At 36.4% G+C, this 21,711-nt stretch overlaps 1 protein-coding gene across 1 annotated transcript; it reads left to right on the top strand.

Moving 5' to 3' along the window:
• Positions 1-1,630: 1,630 nt before the first annotated feature.
• Positions 1,631-2,904, top strand: LOC149649690 (uncharacterized). The gene is made up of 3 exons (XM_089849212.1): positions 1,631-2,373; positions 2,441-2,630; positions 2,716-2,904. Exons 1-3 carry the CDS (start codon positions 2,280-2,282, stop codon positions 2,732-2,734), a joined length of 303 nt encoding a protein of 100 aa, XP_089705338.1. The 5' UTR covers positions 1,631-2,279; the 3' UTR covers positions 2,735-2,904.
• The last annotated feature ends 18,807 nt before the right edge of the window (positions 2,905-21,711 follow it).

Genomic DNA, 21,711 nt, shown 5'->3' with positions numbered 1-21,711 from the left:
GTATAATTTGTTTATTCCAGGATCTTTCAAAATTGTCCTTGCGTTTCGCTTTCTAGATCTTAAGCGTTCTTTATGTTTCTTAGCTTGTTCTCGAGAAACCATTTTAGATTTGTTGATGCGAGCGCCACGAAATGTATTTTTTAGAGCACTGAAAGATTTCTCCTAGGCACCCCTTTTGATTAACAAAGGTATCTCTTTCGTTCCACAAACGTATCTCTTTCGTTCCACAAACGTATCTCTTTCGTTCCACAAACGTATCTCTTTCGTACCACAAACGTATCTCTTTCGTACCACAAACGTATCTCTTTCGTACCACAAACGTATCTCTTTCGTACCACAAAGGTATCTCTTTCGTTCCACAAAGGTATCTCTTTCGATCCACAAAGGTATCTCTTTCGATCCACAAAGGTATCTCTTTCGATCCACAAAGGTATCTCTTTCGATCCACAAAGGTATCTCTTTCGATCCACAAAGGTATCTCTTTCGATCCACAAAGGTATCTCTTTCGATCCACAAAGGTATCTCTTTCGATCCACAAAGGTATCTCTTTCGATCCACAAAGGACTCCGTTTGTGCCAGACAGACACAATTAAGATTAAAAAATATATATATAACACCTCATACAATGAAACAAAAAACAGCAACGTAAAGTCTGGTCCACTTTTAAAAAAGGGTCAATCCCAAACTAACAGAAACGCCGTTAAAAACATTCAAATAAACAGTTGATAGTAAGTAGTTACCTTTCAACAGGGGTCGGATCCTGGAACAGAATGTAAACTTGGAAGAAATAATTAGGCTTAGAAAAAATAGGCCTCAAGTAAATAAAAACGCGCCTCGTGAAGAGTCGTGTTCGAATTTACGGGATTTCATTGTCAGTTCAGTTCAAGGCACCTTCACCATGAGAACGGTAAGTTTGTGGCGATTTCCTTTGCCTGTTGACAATATGCGACCATGGAGCAATATTAAATTAGATTTAAATTTCATTTGTAGCACAAACAATTTAATCAAAAGGAGGGAGAACAAACAATTGTCGGCTGCTTATGTGTTAGATGTCTGCTATTGAAGGTGGTTATTTAAAATAATGAAAATAACAAGTTGTTAATTTATAAAAATGTATCCTAATACGAAAAGTTATTATTATTATTATTGTTATTATTATTATTATTATTTCGTACCCTAAATTCTCTGGCTAGAAATCATATCCTACAGAATGATCGAATTAACATTAATTGGGAAAAAAATTTGTAACAAATCGTGAAAGTTTATATGGCGCAGTCACGAAAAACAAAAAAAAAACACACTGCAAAATGAAGTAAAGAACTAATAATTATCAAATTATTAATTATTAAATTTACGAACTTATCACAAATGGTACTGTCTGACTGTTCGTGAATTGCACAACCAACAATGACACATTTTTCATATTTTCCCTTCATGCCAACAGAGGGCAGTTGAAAGAGGCTAAAGGGCCTATACCGCCACTTTTAAAAGGACTGTTTTACCTTTTCATTTGTAAATCCTTAGAGTAATAAAATAATAATTTTAACGAAGTCCTTTTTGGGTAATTTTTAATTTTAACGGAACCAAGATTTTTTTTCAAAACTTTCAGCAAACATTGGGTGCGTTCAGAGGAGCATTCCAAGTAGGGTGACTCAGCTTTGTTCCAAATCGGTTTCTTCAATAGTCTGCACTGAACGCTAATTTGTTTTAGAATTAGGCTTAAGTAAGTGATTTCAATTTTTTAAACTGTTAAACTTCGTAACATTTTTCTATTTAAGTGGAAATTTGCGAATAAATCGTTTCATTTAGAGTCCAATTTCAAGTAAGTGATTCCAATTTTTTAATCTGGTAAGCTTCGTAACATTAATCTATTTAAGTGGAAATTTGCGAATAAATTATTTTATTTTGAGTCTAATTTCACATTCTCGAATTTTTAAACCATTTTTAAAACTTGGAAAACGTTTATAGTGATTTTTTGAAAATGCAAATTAAAAGCCTTGCTCTACCAAAACAGCAGCCAGGGCTTAATTGGTTGCGAAATGATGTACGGGAAAACTGATTATTAAATTACTTCTATTTCAAAATTTAGGGCTACAAAATGGAAAATTTTTCCATTATGAATTCTACCCTAAACTTTCGTTTTTTTTGGAGGAGGCTCACGTGGGCGCGACCAGCAACGAGGTGGTTCTGGAGGGAGAAGCCGGCCGCGAGGTAACGCTGAAAGATCCGTAAGATCCGGCAGGATCGGGCGGCAAGGAGCTATTGCCTCTGTCACTACAATGAGAGGCCAAGGAAGTTGGCGTGGTCGTTACCAAAAAAAATGTTATAATTGCAATCGCTATGGACATATCGCTGCCAATTGTTGGAGACCGGGTATAGTATTCCATCTATCATTATGAGAAGTGAGTTTACCATTTTAACCTGTCAATTCAATAAAAAGGTACTGCTAAGGTCTCGGGCACCGCCAAACCCACGTCTATCGACCAAACCGTGGCCGTCGACCATACCGCGGCCGAGGACCATACCGCGGCCGTTGACGAACCTATGGCCGTCAAAAAATCTGCCGGTGTCACCGTCGTCACAAGAGACAACGAGGAAAATCTCCTTGATATAGATGATGATATGAAGTCGTACGTTGAATGGTTTTTCATGAATTTAATTTCTAATTTCTTTTATTTGGGGTTTTAAAAAATATTTTTAACCATTTTTACGCAGGATGTCAGTTGACGAGTAACTTTTTCAATAAAATGTTATTCTTTATAATAATTCACTTAAATAAATAAATATTTCAAACGTTATAACAAAGTTTTTATTCGCCTCCATGAAACATATTGGTAAGGGCATGACGGTTATAGAATATAATATTTTACTTAAATAAATATTTCAAACGTTGCAACAAAATTTTTATTCGCCTCCATGAAACATATTTGTGAGTGTTATAGAATATAATAATTATAATAATAATAAGCGATCTTCTTCGTCAATAATTCACGAGTATCGTGAATTATTTACCAGAACAACAACTCTTTGGGCAAAGAATAGTTATTATAAAATCATACCAAGTCACGAAGTTTATAAATAGACTTGTATTGCTCCATGTGGCATAGCAAGGATTCTCATTCATTTAACTCTTTCGTCTAAGACTGGTTCATGGACAAAATACATAATCTGGGCAAAAAGTCTAGATTAAAATATTAACAGGGATTTGATTGTTGTATGTGATATAGCAAATAAAAATGTTTCAACATGTTTATCGAATAGTAAGGTCCTCTAGGTTCGCTTTAGTTTGAGTAAATAAATAACATACCAACAATATACAAAGCAATTGAGCAGGCTCAAAGAATGATGAAACCCTAGAACTACACTTGCGTAAATCGTCAAAACTATTTTAAAAATTAAATGTTTGAGGAACAGTATGACCAACAAACTATATATCTCACCAATTTCGTTGTGGTAGATCTCGCGGTTTAAGAAAGAACGCGCTTTTTGTATGCTTCTACCAGTACATTTTATTTTTCACGCGATGCTTTCCAGCGCCGGTAGCCAGGTGGCGCTAGTATCTACTTGTCTATTTTTAGTATAGGGAGAGGGCAAACCCATTCTTGCCACGTCATAGGCTTATATCTCTTACCTCGATTCCATCCCCCTAACGGGGGAATTTAAGTATCGCGCCTACAAACGCTCCCCTAAGTAGAGGTATAAAATGACGTCGGGTGTTCTTTCCCTCCCTGACAAACGCCCTCTCCCTATAGGGAGTTGCGCATCCTATTATCCTATAGAGCGACGAATGTTTTTGACGCGCAACCTTTATCAATGGTCAAGCCATGAAAATTTCGGAAAAATTTACTGGTCAACCATCCGGTGACCACTTTAGTTTTTAATAAAATTTTTGGAACATTTGAAATATTTATTGGACAATGTTCAGTGTCCTGTGCTTATTTACGGCCCTGAGATAGTTTCACCTATCCTGACCTTAAAGTTAATCTCTACGGAGCTTAACATTACGACGTGAAAAGAATTTTCAGAGTTATACCCAAGGTTACGCAACCAAGGGGGTGCACTTTTTTCACAACAAAACTTTACTGCAATAGTCTAGCAAAGGCACATCTCTCAGTGTAAAGTTTAGTTGAACTTTTTGTATAGGTTTAAAAAAAGTTCTTTCTAAACCATGCGCCAGCATGCGCTACATTTCATTGAAAGTTTGTTATTTAAGAATTTTCCCTTCTAAATATTAAGAATATTCATCACAAATAGACAACGAGCTTTCCAAGAATCAAACCTGCTATGTTTTGCCTCGAATGCAAACGCGTTATCCATTACGCCACATGCCCGTACTTCGTAACAAAAATAAATTATCCAAACGTTGTATTTATAGGATTATTTCTTTTATGAGGTTTTTACACATCTGTAAAAATAAACACCGAGCTTGCCAGGACTCGAACCTGCAACCTTCTGCTCCGTAGGCAGACGCGTTATCCTATGCGCCACAAACCCGTTGGGAGGCTGAACAAAATGCTATCCAAACAGTGTAATATATGTAACGGTTTTACCATGATTTATAAATTACTTAAAATAAAATACTTAGACTTAATTGTTCTTAATCAAACTTCAGAAGTTCAACATTCAATAGTTGCTTGATAATTCAAAAGTATTCCGAAGCTTAACTTCGCAGTAGTTTCTGAGTTATTCGATGGAGTGGACCACCAAAAATCCCATGCTTTTTCTATGGGACGCTAAGCCTAAAATCTGTGAATTATTTCTTTAACATTACGGGAGGGTGTGGGTTCTTATCTAGAAGGGCCTACCGGCCCTCTAGAATTGAATTTAATTAGTTTTTATGTCTAATTGCTAATTGGCTAATTAATTAGTTCATAAATATATACCTAATTGCTAATTATAATTCAATTAGTTTTCAGGTAATTAGCACAGCTCTGATTAAAACAAGTGTCTTTATGTTAAAAAAAATAAAAGTAAAATATTAATTTTTAATTCCGATTGTAGAAGCTGCATTATAAATATATGTTTCTTTTAACACCATCGAAAATTTTATTATCAACAAGAAAATAAAAATGTTTTTTAAGCTGTTTGCCCATAGCAACAGCTTTATACGGTGACCCCTGGAAGCAGGCTGGCTTGCTGGCAGGCAAGCAGGCAGGCAAGCAGGCAGGCAGGCAGGCTGGCTGTTTCGCGTTCGCGTTCATTTTCGTAAATTTAAATTACGCGGCAGACCTTGCCGGAATTTCATTATCCACCGCACTAGCGACATCTAGACTAATTTCGATCATATTTTCGACGAGAAAATGCGGTCTCTCGGAGGTATCGGGTTTCGAACTGAGGTCTACGGTGTGAGATGTGGAGACTCAACGTCTGAGCCACTACGATTGATGTTAAGCTATCGATATTTTTCCTATACTTTTCAACGCCTTGCTTATTGGTATCCCTAATTTGGGGTTTTGTTAAAGACAATATCACACTGCAAACAGCGTTAATATGCCTTGGGGCATATCTTGTTTTTTGTGCAAATTGAGTGGAAAGGGGATATAGGTTTTTAAGATCTGGAAAATAAAACTGTGCGGAAACGGGCGACCACCACCGTGTCTTATCTAATTTTTAAAATAACTTTGTTAAGTCAACCTATATAGGAAGTACTATTTTGTTACTCTAGCTCAAATAGAAACAAAGTGTCAGCCAAATAAAAATGTCCAGGAAATGTTTTCCGGGACTGTACTGCTCCTTCGGTAATTGCTGTAACAGTACACCGCGTTTACGAGAACCCCTGTATAGGGAACTGCCGTAACGGGTAAACTTCTTTTTCGGGAAACCACTATTAAACGCTTTAATGAGGACTGCTACTATGGGATCCGCGTATACGATTCCGTCTCTAAAGTAATCTTGTTCATCTTTAAAATTTTCACACTTACCTGAAGATGTATTTTAGCAAGAAAACGATAGACAAGACCTTGAATACTTCCAATACTATTTGAATGACTTTTATGTGAGTAGTCCGTTATTCTCGTGAAATTGAGTTATGTTTCAAACAAAAAATTTCGAAATCTTTGAAGTAATTACAAGGTCGAGAATTAGAGAAAAATCCAGAATTAAAAATAATATTCTGTAAATATATAAATATATTTCGAGATCTATTATAAAATTCGATGTCGATGAGAAAACAACGAGACATTTATATATCTACGGATTTTTGATTAAGTCGCGAAATGGAAAAATCTCTCCGAAATGTCGGACCGATTGAGTGCCAAAATAAATAATATTATTCAGCTATAAGAATATAAGAGACATGAAGGTGAAGTTGAATAAAGGATTAGTATACCCATAAATTTATATTTACCAGAAAAGGTCAACAGTACTTTCGTAAAGTTAATGTTATGGCTGAAATTAATAATATTTTTCAATTTTTACTTAAAAATATATTTCATGTCGACATCACCACCTTCATCTGCCTCTAAACTTCACTGCCAAGATATATTCTTATACATCAATGATAATTTACAGAATTTAATTAAATAAAATCAAATTTAATTCTCTGAAAATGCATTCCAAAAGAATGTAAATTTTACATCTAGTGGGGAATATGGTTTTATACCCGATAAGAACTCTAGCCTATGTTGGCCTTGGCTATCAATATTTAGGAAAAAGGGCCCTCAATGGAATAGGTTCTACTGATTTAATATAAAAACTTCAAAAAAAGTTTTAATTTAAACTTAAAAACTTGGTTTTGCATTTAACAGAAGGGATTATAGCATAAAAATATAGGTGCCCATTCCTTTAAAAATACGTTTATAAGGCCACGACTTGAAATTATACAGGGTGAAAACATTCGCCGCTGTCCAGTCTTTTACCAGATTTTAACGAAAAGTTTTCTAAAATTGGTAGTTATCGCAATTAGTTTATAATAAGTTTTCATAACTAACATGTATGTATACTATCAAAAAATAATCTTTTATGGTTAAAGAATTTATTTCAAAGGTTTCTCGCTTTTCACGTAAAAACATAAAGAACTGATATATCCATTCTGACAAAAGGAATATTGTCATAAAAATCTCTTATTTGACAAATGTTCACGGTTGATATCATGAAAACTGGGGTAAAGTAGTTAAATAGAATTCCTCAAGATTGGATCGATGAAACCCAAGAGATTAAGGCTCATAAGAACGTCGTATTCTGGGTCCGTAACATTTTGGATTCACGATTATACCTTAAAAAGCAAAGTTTTGTTGAATTTGAAGGGTATATAATTAAAAACCACTTTCTTGAAGAAATTTCATTGAGGTGGACTTTAAAATATTTATTGTTTAGTGTCTCTATAGGCAATAAAATCTTCCCAGCTAAACTTTTCGGTTTCTTTCAACATTTCCGGGCAACATTGGCTCTTAAGTATTAGATGTTTAACTTTTAAAGCTGACAAAAAATAACTTAATCTTGTTTATGAACAGTGAAATATTGTCTGAAGCAAGCTCAGAGCAACGAATTCCTCGCTATATATTATTTGTTCAAAGTATTCTTATTGTCTTAGTTTTAAATGAACTTCCTTCTCCGCCTTTTATTAATACCTTTTACTTTCATTTAATTACTTTTGTATAGCCCAGTATAATGACGCATGGGTGAACGCAAAATACTTGGATGTGGATCGATTATCTTTTCCAAGCTTCATTTTAATAAAGCTGTCATTAGGTTAAATTTAGCCGATATTGATCGTTATTTTTACTTGTACAGGTCACGTATGTCACGAAGAGGATCTGTCACGGTCGTTATGTGTTTGTGTCGGTTGTTAGGGCTCTGGGTTTTCTGATCGATTTTTTTGGAAAAGTACGATTAACTACAAATAATCAAGAGCTTCTATTCAGTAGTTTTTTCGTTTAAACAAAACAGCAATTTTAGATGATATTTTTTAGATTCAATGATCTTAGTAAGATTTTAACCCACAAATGTGTTCAATCGACCAAATTTCCAAAAATGTATGTAGAAAGAACTGTTGTACATACTCTATGTTCGGTAAATTTACTTTACATCAAGTATCATGTTACTAATAGCAAATTTACGCAGGTTTCAGTGTGTATGAACTTAATGCCTTTATTACCGGGCTTGAAAACTATTTCTATTTGTGGAATTATTCGCGTAGTAAATTGTCAATAAACGGATACATGAGAAAGCTTAAATCATCTTTATTTTACAATCGCATATTTTAATAATTTTTACCAACTATTCATTCCACAAGTTTCCATGCAATCAGAGAGTAGTGCGCCAGTATACCGATCCAAGATGGCGGCCACTGTTAAGGCGGAGGGCCGGGTTTTAAGTTTTTTACGTTCTCTCCCCTCTTTTTGGAGATTTTATCATCCTGTCAATATTTAATTGATTGATTGTTTAGGTTTTTGTAAGCTTATAAAGGAAGACCATAATATAAAGTAGAAAATTATTATTGACAAATTTATTCTAATAGTAATAAAACTAATTACAATTAACATACACAAAAAATGTCTGCAGACAAAACCCCAATTAATGAAAATAGAAAAATTAAAAACTATACGAAAACATTTCTGGTATAAAATTATACAGTTTTACAAATTAATAATTATTTATGATATCCGTATGGTATGGGGCTGTGGTATCGGCGGGGAAAACACGAACTTCATTTACGACGACCTGATACCCATGAACGTATCCTATTAGGTGTCTCACAGTGCGGGTATTAAATGATTTCGAAAGAGGTATTTGGAAATATATGGTATATAATGAAACCTTTTAGAGTTTCAGCGCTTCTGGTGGTATGTTATCGTACCCTGCAAGTAGAAAAGGACTAAACAGATTCCTTTAGAGAGATTTTTAGCTCCGGCGTGCTGATTATAACTAACACTACTGAAGTAAAATACATGTTATAATACTTCTAGCCCAAATTCTCTAAAACTGACTGTTTACTTTACCATTAGCACTAGTAATGGCAGCGTAAAAGAAATCTCTATTGGAATATTATAGATAAACATAATTAATAGGTTCAGTAGGTTAGAATAAGGTAGAGGTTTTCTACCCGAGATTCAAATTTCAATCTCAAGTTTCCTAGCTAGTGGTTTTTCTTAAATATTTAATTCCATATAATTAATATTAATTATTTTCTTTTACAGTTATGTACACTAGCTTACGTTACAACATTTAAAGGCAATACAATTATCTTATAAGGCATACATAATTAATGTAAAGGTTTGAATCCGAGCTTACGCCTTCAGTCGCCATTCAGAAAATATCCATGTATATGTGACCCTGACTTACCTTTACACTATAACAGTATCACACCTTCCTTAACAAGGGGAAGCAAAATTTAGTATCGGCAAATCTAGAGTGGTTGACCCCTTGCTTACTATGTGAACTCTCACGATCACGCAAGCCTACGGCGCAGACACTAAAAGGCGAGATGGAAGGCAAAATTTTACCCTCGTCCCGTAAGCCAACAACACAGACACAAAAGTTGAGATGGAAGGAAAATTTTACTCTCGTGTCTTTCTGTCTCTTTTACGTCGAAGTGGTGTAGTGCTTTCCTTGTCTGAAAATGATTCAAGCCCGGGGTAATTAAGGAAAAGTTTACTAGTTTCAAATGTGCCGCAAATATTTTTGAAGGGCGCGAAAGTATAATTTAGACCTGTTTGTGGGTTTTATTTGACACCTAATTCAGTAGCACAAAATACCTTTAATAGTAAGTTTTCGAACCTTTTTGATTGTTAACAGGTACCCCTTTCGGTAATAAGGAGTACCTTTCTAGTTTTTATAGTTTTATTCTGACCTTTGTTGAGGTTTAAATGATACCCATTACGGGATCACAAATACCTTGTAGTCCTCAAAAGTACCTTCTTTAAGAGGCATTTAAGAGTACCTTTACTCAACGGTATTTTGTAGTTACTTTACACAATGGTATTTTGTATTAACTTTATAGGTACGTCTGAGGATGCATCGAAAAGTACCTTTAAATGTAATAGACCGTACGGTTATTTATTACAGTGTATACAGTTGAGGCTTAGACAATTAGGCCTTCACAAACACATAAAAGTAATATCTCCTCAAAATTTTAACACTTCATTTCCTGTTTTTCCCCATTGGATGATTTTAATGTGTACAGGACATATCCGTAATGGATGTAAAATCTCGTCTGCTTTTGCTTTAATGTATATGCGCTTAGCTTTCAATAGTGCTTTAATAATTCACAAATTTTTATTTCAAAAAGAAAAAGAAATATTTCCATATCAGGGTAAATAAGTTTGACTCGGAGAGGTAATATTTTATTTTTCCCAACTTGTATTAGTTTAATGTAACATGTTTAAATTTCTAAAAATGCTTGTCTTACGAAAAATTAGAATATTTTAGGAAAACCAATAAAAGGTTGCGGTATGCTTTACTAAAGAGATGGTCACTCAAATGGTTAAGTTAACGCTCTTTTTATTTAAATCGGGAAAAAAATAATAATTAAGCTGTTAAAGCTACCGTGGTTGACTATGAAAAAAATCCTAAGCATTTAAACCAACGCACATCGTAACACCAATCAAAAGATTTTAAGATTAATCCGCAAACTAGGCTTTTAAACCTTTAACTGGTTTTAAAACTAGACATAAGAACGTGAAAGTGTTAAAACCTAAACATACAAACCAAAAAAAACGTGTTATGTAACTAGGCATATAATCGTGTAAACATGTCTAAATACTAAGCATTTTTTAGCATTATGGTAGAAAAACATGACATCTACCACATTAAACATGATTAAACGCTAAAGATGAGAAGAAATCAACATATTGTGAACCTAAACATAAGGTGTTGCAAACCTGAGCTATTGAAACAGTGTTTTTAAACATGAAAAAAATCTGTTACGTATTCTTGTTTAAGTCTCTAGTTTCTTAACACTGTTTTTTTGTGTACTATAGAGTTATTTCAGAGGGGGAAAGGGGTAAGGAATTTGTAGTCTGCTTATTAAAAAACCAAGGAGCATAAACAAAAAAATGTATTCAGCCTCCATGGTGTAATATTTTTGATTTTCGGTCGCCATTTTGTGCTCAATAAAATGGAACGGGACATTGTACCAGCCGGTAAATCGCAGGGGAAGAAGTTTTGGCGTTACATATCACAGTTGCGTGAGACTGCGAAACCTTCCTCCAAACGCCAAGTGGGTCTACATACAAAGACAGGGCCAATGGCAACCTCTGTGGCGGACATATCTCACAGGATTGTGGAATACATTTCAGATCTAGAAACGGAACTCCTATCGCGTGATGCTACTGCACCTGAAAATCACCCCATGGGTACCATAGAACTTACTGACAACATCCATTTTTCGGAGTTACACCGCGCCCTGACCTGTCTCAAACGGGGCAAAGCTGCACGCCTAGATGGTATTTATGCCGAAGTGCTAATGGCATTGGGCTCCCAGGCGCGAATGTGTCTATTACACGTATACAGTACTGTGTTGAGAAGTTCGGCAATACCTAATAGTTGGAAGGAATCTAGGGTGACACTTATACACAAGGGCAAAGGTAAAGATGAAGCAGACTTAGATGCATATCGCCCCATTGCAGTCTCTTCGACGTTGTACAAAATATATGCCATGATTTGGAAGGACCGCATTAGTATTTACTTATAGAATAATAACCTTCTTAGTGACTGTCAGTTTGGTTTCAGAGCGGGACGAAGAATAGCCGATAATCTATTCGTGCTCTCCCATTTAATCGAATACTGCCGCCTTAAAAAATCGCCCATGTACTCTGCGTTCCTCGACCTTGCTAAGGCTTATGACTGCGTCCGCCATGACCGTCTCTGGCTGACTCTTGCGCGTCTGGGTCTAGGTCAAGATACCCTAACACAACTCCAGAAGCTCTACACGGATAATACCTATTGTTATACGGTTATGGCGGACACTACTCCGCCTATTAAATCGTCAATAGGACTGCGGCAGGGATGCCCTCTCTCCCCACTCCTATTTATAGCGTACATCAATCAACTTGCCGACAATATTGTAGAGTCTGGCATAGGTGTTCGACTCCCGTATGTAGATTTGTCCGCGTCCCGAACTGACCCAGGGTTCATTCACGTTGAATGCCTTCTTTTTGCTGACGATTTGTTATTGTTGGCCCACTCGCCCACGGATCTCCAATCCCTTTTGAACTTATGCTCGAACTTTGCCTCAGAGAATGGTCTCCAATTTAGTGGGGCCAAATCGAAGATATTGGTCTTCCGTAGAGGAGATGATGATGTTCCGAACCTCCACAAGTATCGCCTACAAGGGATGAGGCTTGAGAAGGCCTCCGACTATGTTTATTTGGGAGTTCATTTTTCAACCCACGATGATTACCTTCAGGAGCATGGCCGAAAGATAACTCAGAAAAGCACGCGACTACGTTGGGGGGTACGAAATTTAGCGGCCCACTCTTATAACAGCTTCTCCGTAGCTCGGACCTTATGGAAGGCGGTGGCTGTCCCGACCCTTATGGAAGGCGGTGGCTGTCCCGACCCTAACGTATGCCAACGAAGTACTTGTCCTGCCCAAAAGCATTGTATCGACACAAGACCACGCTCAGAGATATGTGGGACGGACAGCCGTCCGGGCCGGTCCGTATGCACCCAATGCGGCGATTAATTGGGAGCTTGGTTGAAGTTTGATGGAGGAACGAGAGGCAAAAAGTAAACTAAAGTACTTAGGCCGATTACTGTTAATGCCCGGGAACATGCTCCCTAGTAAAGTATTTCGCGCCCTGCGACAAGACGGTTTCCGATCAGCCCTTTTCGCGAGGATAGAATCCATTGACCGAAGGTATAGTATTGGTACTAACAGAGGCCAAGCTACGACAGAAAAGCAGTGGGCCGATATTGTTTCCGCAGAGGTCACTAGGGCTGCTGAAACACACTGGCGTGCTGAAATCAATAGTAAACGAAGTTTACATATATATCGGATTAAAGAAAAACCCCAATGTGAACCTTTTTACGATGGTTCTATGGCAAGCGGCCTGCTGTTGGATGCGAGGTGCGGGTCTTTGTTAACCGGTGCTAGACAGAATGCCATATTTGGCATTTCACCAGACTGTAAACTGTGCGGCTTCGCAGTGGAGGATCTACACCATATACTGTTAGCTTTCCCAAGTACTGCCATAGACAACGACATTACGAGTTGGCGCAATACCTTTGACGTCATGCCTCTTAGCGCCCTTTTGGGCTTCGGTGGGAACCACTCTCACTTAGCTATGGTGAAACATATTTTGTTCGGGTGGAAACGCCTTAAAGATACGTGGCGCCGCCAGCATTTATAACATTATTCACATTTTTTAGTGTACATATTTATTTCCCGATAAGTTACTGACGCTACAGGTGCCCAAAATCTGGTTTTCTTGTACCGGTCTCTATTTACCTGTAGTTTGTGTATTTTCTATTATTTTTCTTATTATATATATATATATTATTATTATTATTATTTTTTTTTTATTTCGCTCTTATTATTGTTTTTTTTTCTTAAAACAGCGCCCCCACTATACAATGGTGAGCCGCCCCGCTCCAAAGGGGTTGTATTTTACATACATGTTTTTGCAATAAATCTTGAATCTTGAATCTTGTGTATGAGGTTTTTATTAAGCCTAGGTCGATTTTGTATGGGCAGGCCGCAGGGCATTCATTAGTACCAATTAGTATGAATATTTGAAGTAATATTTTTCCTCCTTACTATAATTAAATTGTTTAATATGTATGTGGCGGCTCAGTTTTCAACGTATTTTGAAAATTTAAAAGAAAAAATGCCAAGGAAAGATACAAAGAAAAACTTTTAAGTATAAACAATGTTGATCCCTATCTTTTGAAAGCAAAAGACTTTCAAAAGATTAATCCCGATCAACGTGAGACGTTTGCAGCGTTACCACCAACTTCTTTCCCCGACATATATATGTAACTTGTTGCTGGTATTTCTACTTTCACCAAGGAAAACTTCAAAAACTACAAAAGCATGTATTCATACAATTTATTTGTTTGCGGCTTCGTGAGAGACATTTTGGTTAAAAAGTTTGGGGAGTACTAAATTATTGATTTGATTCAATACTCTATTAACTGTAATTTTTATAGATCATGCTTTCACAAAGGCTAAGAGAAACGCCGCTAAAACCATGGATTATTGCTAACGATGATGGGTCAATTGATTCTGCACATTGTACATGCATGGCTGGCCCGGATGAGTCGTGCACACATGTAGGTGCATTGCTTTTCTATATCGATTATGCTGTCCGTTATAGAGAAATAAAAACTGTCACTGGCGTTGCAGCATACTGGTCTGTGCCTGTAACTAAGCAAGCTTCCTACGCTGAAATTTCTAAAATGAACCTCGGCTCAGCGTCAGGCAAAAAGAAAGAACTAGATGCGTTATTGGAAGAGAGTGTAGAGAATGTTCGTAAGAAATCATGTGTCCTTACGCAAAAGGCTGTCCCATTAATAACTAAAGAAGAGCATTCAGAATTAGAAGAAGGACTTTTTAATGTCGGACTTAAGTGCTCATATTTTAGCATCTCTAGAAAATACCAAGAAAATTATATACCAAAGTGTGCGAGCATTGGTTATCCAATGGCTTTGACTGAACTTTATGATGAAAAGAAGTGTGGGTTAAAATTCAGTGAGCTGCTTAATGAGTGTGAAAACTTAAGTTTGATTTTACGGTGGAACAAGCGGAGAGGGTTGAAAGGGAAACTAAATAAAAAGCAGGCAGAAAGTAAACTGTGGCATCGCTTTCGAGCAGGTCGTATAACAGCCTCGAACTTTAAGAAAGCATGCCACAGCGATCCCGCAATGCCTTCAGCTTCGTTGATAGCGTTAATTTGCTACCCCAACACTAAACGTTTTGAAACTGACGCCACAAAATGGGGAAGAACTCATGAAGAAACCATGAGAAGAATTTATGTTACCATAATGGAAGCAAAACACGAGAATTTCAAACTAGAGCTAGCCGGTCTCAGTTTAAACGTTGCATATCCTCACCTTGGTGCATCACCAGATGCATCAGTATTCTGTGATTGTTGTGGTAAAGGCGTAATAGCGATTAAGTGCCCTTACAATATGAGAGACAAAGCGTGCATTAGTTTTGATTCTAAACATTGTTTAGAAACTACGGACTCTGGCCAGTTAGTGTTGAAGAAAAATCATGAATATTATTACAAAGTTCAATCACAGCTTTTTCTACGTTGACTTTTGTGTTTGGACTTTGGTCGAGTATCATATTCAGCGAATTTACCCGGATCAACAATTTTGGAATGACATGGAACCAAAGCTCGATCTTTCTTTAAATTCGTAATTTTGCCGAAATTGTACACCAAATTCTTCACCAGAACCTCAAACGCACCTCCTGTTAGATTCAGTTCCAACAATGGTGTTAAATTTGGACAAAATCAAAACAACCCTACTATCATTGACAAAAAAGCCGCAGAGAATGTTGAAAAACGCAACAAAGCTGTAGAAAAGTTCCTAATAAATTTATTTGAATTTTTTACCCTAATTGCAATGTTTAGTGCAGTTTAATATTTTTTGCCATATATTCATCATTATGGTACCCTAAACTTTTGAATTTCGCGGCAATTAATGTACTTTAAAGAGAGTTTAAATTAACTTAAGTGTGAAATAGAAAATATTGGGCTTTATCAATGGCTTGGGTAGTTTTAATCATAATTAAAGAGTTTATTTAAAAGTTATTTGACCTTTTATCCAAAAAATGTATATTTTGGTTTAATTTCATGTTAATTATATTAAATTGAGTAAGCATTAACGTAGGATTGTGTTTTGGCAGTGTGCATTTAGGTTATAAATTGAGTTTAAATGTATGCTTCACCTTAATTGCAATTTTTAGTGGAGTTTCGATTCTCATTTTACGCTAAGTTTTGAATTTTGCGCCTATTAAGGTTCTTTGGAGATAATTTTAATTAGCTTAAGTGTGAAAGAGAAAACATGGGGCTTTACCAACGGCTTGGGTAGATACAATCTTAATCAAGAACATCATTTAAGAGATATCTGAGGTTTTATCCAAAAAATGTATATTTGTGGTTTAATTTCACTTTAATTACACTTAATTACGTTGAAATTAACTTGTCGTCAGTGCTCATTAAGCTTATAAAATGACTTTTAATAAATGATTCACCTTAATTCTAATGTTTAGAGGAGTTTTTGATTATTTCCAACACATTGCGTTAAATTTTTATCATATCCTGTGTTAGGTTTGTGGTAAAGATTATCTATACAATATGTTAATGAATGATGTTATTCTATAGTTTAGCCTGAATACCAGTAACTAAATCAAATACCTATACAATTCATAGCAATTTAAACCAATAAATAAACGGCAATGTGGACTGAGGAAATAGCAAACAACTTAACCCTCCGTTTCTAACGTGGTTACGTTGAGAGAATCTGTGATGTAAACCTGAAAATTATTTCATGAATTAAATTATATAACGACACTGTCCTCCTGGATTAACCAGTACCACTTTTACTTATGAATTAAACAATCCACTGTTAGTAACAAAGAGTTTATAAAATGATAACGAAACATCACAGTATGACTGATTCAATATGATCAAAATTGTTTTAACGAATAATCTGGTCCTCTACATTGGTTTAGTTTCAGGAATTATATCACACACCTTCACAATTAGTAGCATTTTAGTGAGATTAACAAATAATGAAACCGTGTATACCTGTCCTCAAATGAGAATGTTGAATTAACTGCGCTAACGTTAACTTCACTCTTTTATCTGCTGTAGGGAAAACACATTGAACATTTTGTCATTTTTCCTGTAATATTTTGAAGTTGAATTCTTCACAGGCACGTTTTAAAAATTTGGAGGCCCCTAAGTAGGCTAAAATATTCCAACGTTAGCACGTGCCTACCAGTGCCTACTGTTAGCGGCGCGACTGGACATAAGTTGATGATTTGGAACTAACGATTCTTCGACTTTTGCCCTATTTGCGTGGCTGTCTCCGCGCATAAATCGTTGCTTGGGAAAAGTGGAAGATTCGCTAAAGGCAAATAGCTTATGTAGTTTTGTTCTATCTTTCGAAGAAGCCAGTTAAATTTCAGAGAGTATTTATCGCTGAGAAGTTAATATTCCAATACAATGAAATAAAAAACTTCCTTGGGAAATGGTTAAATATCAGGTGAGGTTTATATGGAATAGTAAATGTGCTCAAAAACGGACCTGTTTTTATTTGTTCAGTTCTAAATTTGATGTTCTTGGAACTGACAATGTAAGAATCTTCAATACATATATTCTTATTAACTACGAGCACTCTTATACAGTGTTTAGGTTTTCAGGGTTCCGACATCATAATGATAACTCTAAATATGAACTCCAATTTCCTTCCGAAATCTTACAAATTTTGCACGACTACTTTTGACAAATCGAGCTACATTGTTACCGGTGCACCTCTCCTAGTCCAAGGCTCACGCCAAATGCAAATACTACCTTTTGACGCTAAGGTAAAATTAGCCCTGAAGAATCCTTATCTTAGGACACAGCTTTTGCGCGGAATGAACCGCAATGGTAAGGCGACAGTTGGGTCTTATTTTTGTCACAAGTTTGAAATACTTGAAATAGTTCGAAAAGTATACCAATTTGCAATTTTTCTATACGTGTTTTTATTCAAAAATATTTTATAACATGCCAAGTAAATTTACGTAAAAACTCATTAAAACACTTTGACACGCCCAATGGAAGAAACCAGTACACTTAATTAGCCTGTAGTTATTAAATATAATCTAAATGGATAATGAGTAATTACAAAATTCCTGATAAAGGGGCCTCTTTCGAAAGATACTTTCCTAGCAACTGAAATACTTTGTTTCTTTACAATATTCGTTTAGAATCAGGGAATACAAAATATTGGAATTGCGTTTGCAGCGAAAAGTTAAAAGTATAGACAAATTCGGAAATTACAAACAGATAAATATACAAAAAGGGGCTAGACAGCCATTGGGGTAGTCTCCCACGCGCCAAGAAGCAATGCTAGATGAAGCCTGATTTCACTAAACGTGGGTGACTAACCAACTCGCACTGCTTCATGCGTGCTTCTTGGGGCAAGGGAGGATAAACCAGTGACAGCCTCGCCCCTGTGTGATGGTTTCACTTTTTGTAATGTAAGAGTTTGTCTATTCGTTCTGGAAATAATTGCAATTTGAAACAAAAATTTTATCATACACTTTTAGATTGAGTGAAATATTTGAATCAGATCCATTTCGTTACTACTATTTGGAAAAGCCATATGATATTGATGACAAATACATATGGGAGAAGCCGAGTGTCTCGAACGAAGTGCAACTCACGTTACACTCGATGCTATTCCCAATCATAATTTACGTCTCTTTCAACACCTTCATTCTAATTCTGGTCATTTTCAACGTTTGCAAGCAAAAACCTCGCGTAGTCCGAAGATAACAAATGTACCACATTAAATATAAAATAAGTCATAGTTGCCACTGTCCTTGGAAAAGGCAGGGATTTTTAAAATGGGTCTGAATTGTCAGTTCAGACTTTTTCAGTGAAGTTCTAAATGGTAATGAAATTCAGGAAATTTCATATTTATTTTGTATGGATTATTTTGACTAACCTTAGTCTTACCATACATAAATCTAACCCTAAACCAAGCCTGAAACTAAACCTAACCCTAACTTGACCTTAATCTAACGCTAACCCAGCCTACACCTAAACCTAACTCTAACCAAACCTAAATCTAGCTCCAACTAATCCTAAACCTAAACCTAACCCTAACCCTAACCGAGCCTAAATTTAACCCTAAATCAAGCCTTAAACTAAAACTCAACCTAAACCTAAATCTAATCTCAATCTAACGCTAACCCAGCCTAAACCTTACTCTAATCAAACCAAAACCTAAATCTAATCTCAACTAAACCTAACCCTTACTAAGCCTAAATCTAAATCTATCCCTAGCACACTATGAATACTACGTGGGGTAGGGTTTAGTTGCCGTCTTACCGACGTTGTTATGTGGCATTTAAAGTAATATTTTACCTTTATAGCAAATAGTCAACAGACTATAAAGTCACTTACAATTAACAATTTTAAATTTAGCGGGCTCAATTTGTTTTTCTTCAATTTTTTTGAGGTCTTGCGTGTAGATGTATCAAATTATATAATCCTAAAGTTGAGCCCAAAATATAGGTTACGCTAGAAAGGATATTGCCCGAATTAAATAGATTCCCTCTCTAGTTTGGACGTACTTTGACTATTTAGTACGTTTAATGTTACAAAATGTAGTCTTATCTTTTTTCTTAACACCACCAGTTACAGCTGTTTGAATAAATTAATTTTATTGTGTATATTTATGTCGCGAACGGATAAGACGAACCTCAGTAGCCACCGTTAGTCCGTTATTACATAAACATTTCCCAGCAGCCTTTGGTGCCAGATATAATCCACCAAAAGAATCGCCTGCTATTCTGTCTGATAGCGTCTCTATGGCAAACGTTCCCACTACATTTTCGGCTGAGCTGTGACGTACGCGGATCCCATTGCCCTCTACATTGTGGAAGCTAGCGTCCGAGACTCCTTTGTCACCTGCTCCTGATAGAACCTATAGCTACCCCGTTCAAACCAAAAACAGACTTAGACAAAACCAATTGACACCCCCCTAGCCAACAATTGCATGGCCGCGTGCTTCGAAAGGGAGATTCCTTAAGAGATCCTCCCTAGTTCGACAGCCCCTAATCCACCGCCCGTAAAATGGTGTGTATGTGGACATTGTGCGGAAATGCCCACAGCCACCGAAAATGTCTGTTGCGCAGCCCAATTTATAGGCTACTCTGCCTAGAACCAGCAGTGCTGGTATTGGTCATGCGAATTCGGCGTGAAATTTATAACGATATAGAGGAACTGAATATCGCCAATATAAATATGAGGTATCAGGGATAGCAAAAAATTCAGGTTAAGCATTGGGAATTGAACCCCTTTACCAGTCTGTGGTGTTCTAGGCATAAGAATAGAGTATCCGCTCCGAATGGAATTTATATTGGATAACAAGAATCCGAAATAGGGAATAATGGGGGTCGTGGTCACCATCGAATAAGACGTGAACCTTTCCGTCGGGGTTTTTAGGAACAGGTATTTTTAATTTGCGCCCATTATTTAAAAATAAAATTTGTCTTCTTTGTTTAGTTAAATCGTTAATAGTTATTTCTATTTGTACACTTAGCCCGCTCCGACATTTAACCATGGATAAAGAACGACAGCTTATTCTGTCAGCTAGCTCCCTATACTTTGTTACAGTATTGGTTGTCAGCACGCGCAAATCTGGGTCTCCATGCAACCTAGTTTTGTGCGTGCTGACAAGAGACGAAAAACCTCAGCATTCAAAATATTCGCCAGATTTTTAGCTCGAGTGCACGGACCTCTAGGCTTTAGTTTCAAATACGTGTAGTAGGCTCCTAGACTTTAGGCAACTTCACACATATTTGAAACTAAGGCCTACAGGTCCGTTTATTAGAGCTAAAAAACTCGCGTATTCTTTACATTCTGACGTTTTTGTCTCTTGTCAGCACGCACAAATCTAGGTTACATAGAGACATAGCTTTGCGCGTTCTTACAACCGATGTTTTAACAGAGTATATACAAAATAAGCCATCGTTCGAGATAGGGAGTTTCTTCACGCGCCTTCTTTATCCATGATTTAACCAAAGAGAACAAAGGGAGGAGTGGAAGCTCCTACACTCCACAAGCATGATTAAATAATTGTTGCCCTAAATATTGACGTCATAAACGGAAACTCCTCTGCACTGCGCGATAAAAAAGAAAAGGCAACAAGTTTCGCCCCACTTTCCACTTCCCTCTATACTCTCTTTGATAAATCCCAGCCTGAGGCAAGACACGGAGCTCTGTTGTAGAAGGAGTAGAGACTCGGCCACTAGGGCCTAGGCATTAGCGTACTGGTGTTCCGCGCTACATTTTCGCGCATACGAGCCTATGTAAACAACTGTCACGTCCTTTCTCTTAGAGAACACGTTTATTAAAAAATGCGTCGTCTGCTTTAAACAAGGCACCAGACAGAGATTTTGTAATGTAATTTGCAGAATATCTTTCTGCTTAGAAACTGACTGTTAAGTTTAAAATTACTAGTGCATATTTTTACCCAAACTTCGTAGTCGTGTCTGTTCGTCAATTGAGTCGGCATTGGTTCGTCAATATTTTTAATATGGATAATTTATCGGAATTAGGGGGAGGTGGGAAATCAAAGAATAATAGCATGAAAAAGGTAGCAAGTAAAACTAGGCCCAGGAGAACACATGTAGATCATTCATATTCAAAGTAAGTACGAAAAATAAAGCATTGAAATAAACTATAAAATGGAACTATTAATTTTGTAATTCCATATAGACCGCCAATTATTATTCAACAAAGTTGTGGGACATTTTTAATGCACAACCTATTGTTTTAAACAGTCTCTCATCAAACCTTGACTTTGTCTCTAATTTTTACTAACAAATTCAACATTTAGAACTTATTTGTAATTAATATGTAACTACATTTGCAAATAATATGTAACTGAACTGGAAATTAATATACAACCAAATTGGTAACTAATATATAACTGAACTGGAAGATATGAAAAGCCGCGAGATTAGCCTGCGCGCGAGAACAATAAATAATGTCGCCTGCATACAAGTCTTACTTAGGCGGACGGCGAAATTCCAATTAA

This window comes from Phalangium opilio, unplaced genomic scaffold (genome assembly GCF_054372755.1).
Source record: "Phalangium opilio isolate 3A_F unplaced genomic scaffold, DU_Popi_V2 ptg000087l_1, whole genome shotgun sequence".
Lineage (NCBI taxonomy): Eukaryota > Metazoa > Arthropoda > Arachnida > Opiliones > Phalangiidae > Phalangium > Phalangium opilio.
This window is presented reverse-complemented; position numbering and strand designations above follow the sequence as displayed.

What these genes read in the sequence shown, in the direction of transcription:
- LOC149649690 (XM_089849212.1), top strand. Translation starts at nt 2,280, where the DNA reads ATGAGAGGCCAAGGAAGTTGGCGTGGTCGTTACCAAAAAAAATGTTAT. An exon ending in TGCCAATTGTTGGAGACCGG is followed by an intron (nt 2,374 to 2,440) that starts GTATAGTATTCC and finishes TTCAATAAAAAG; the next exon opens with GTACTGCTAAGGTCTCGGGC.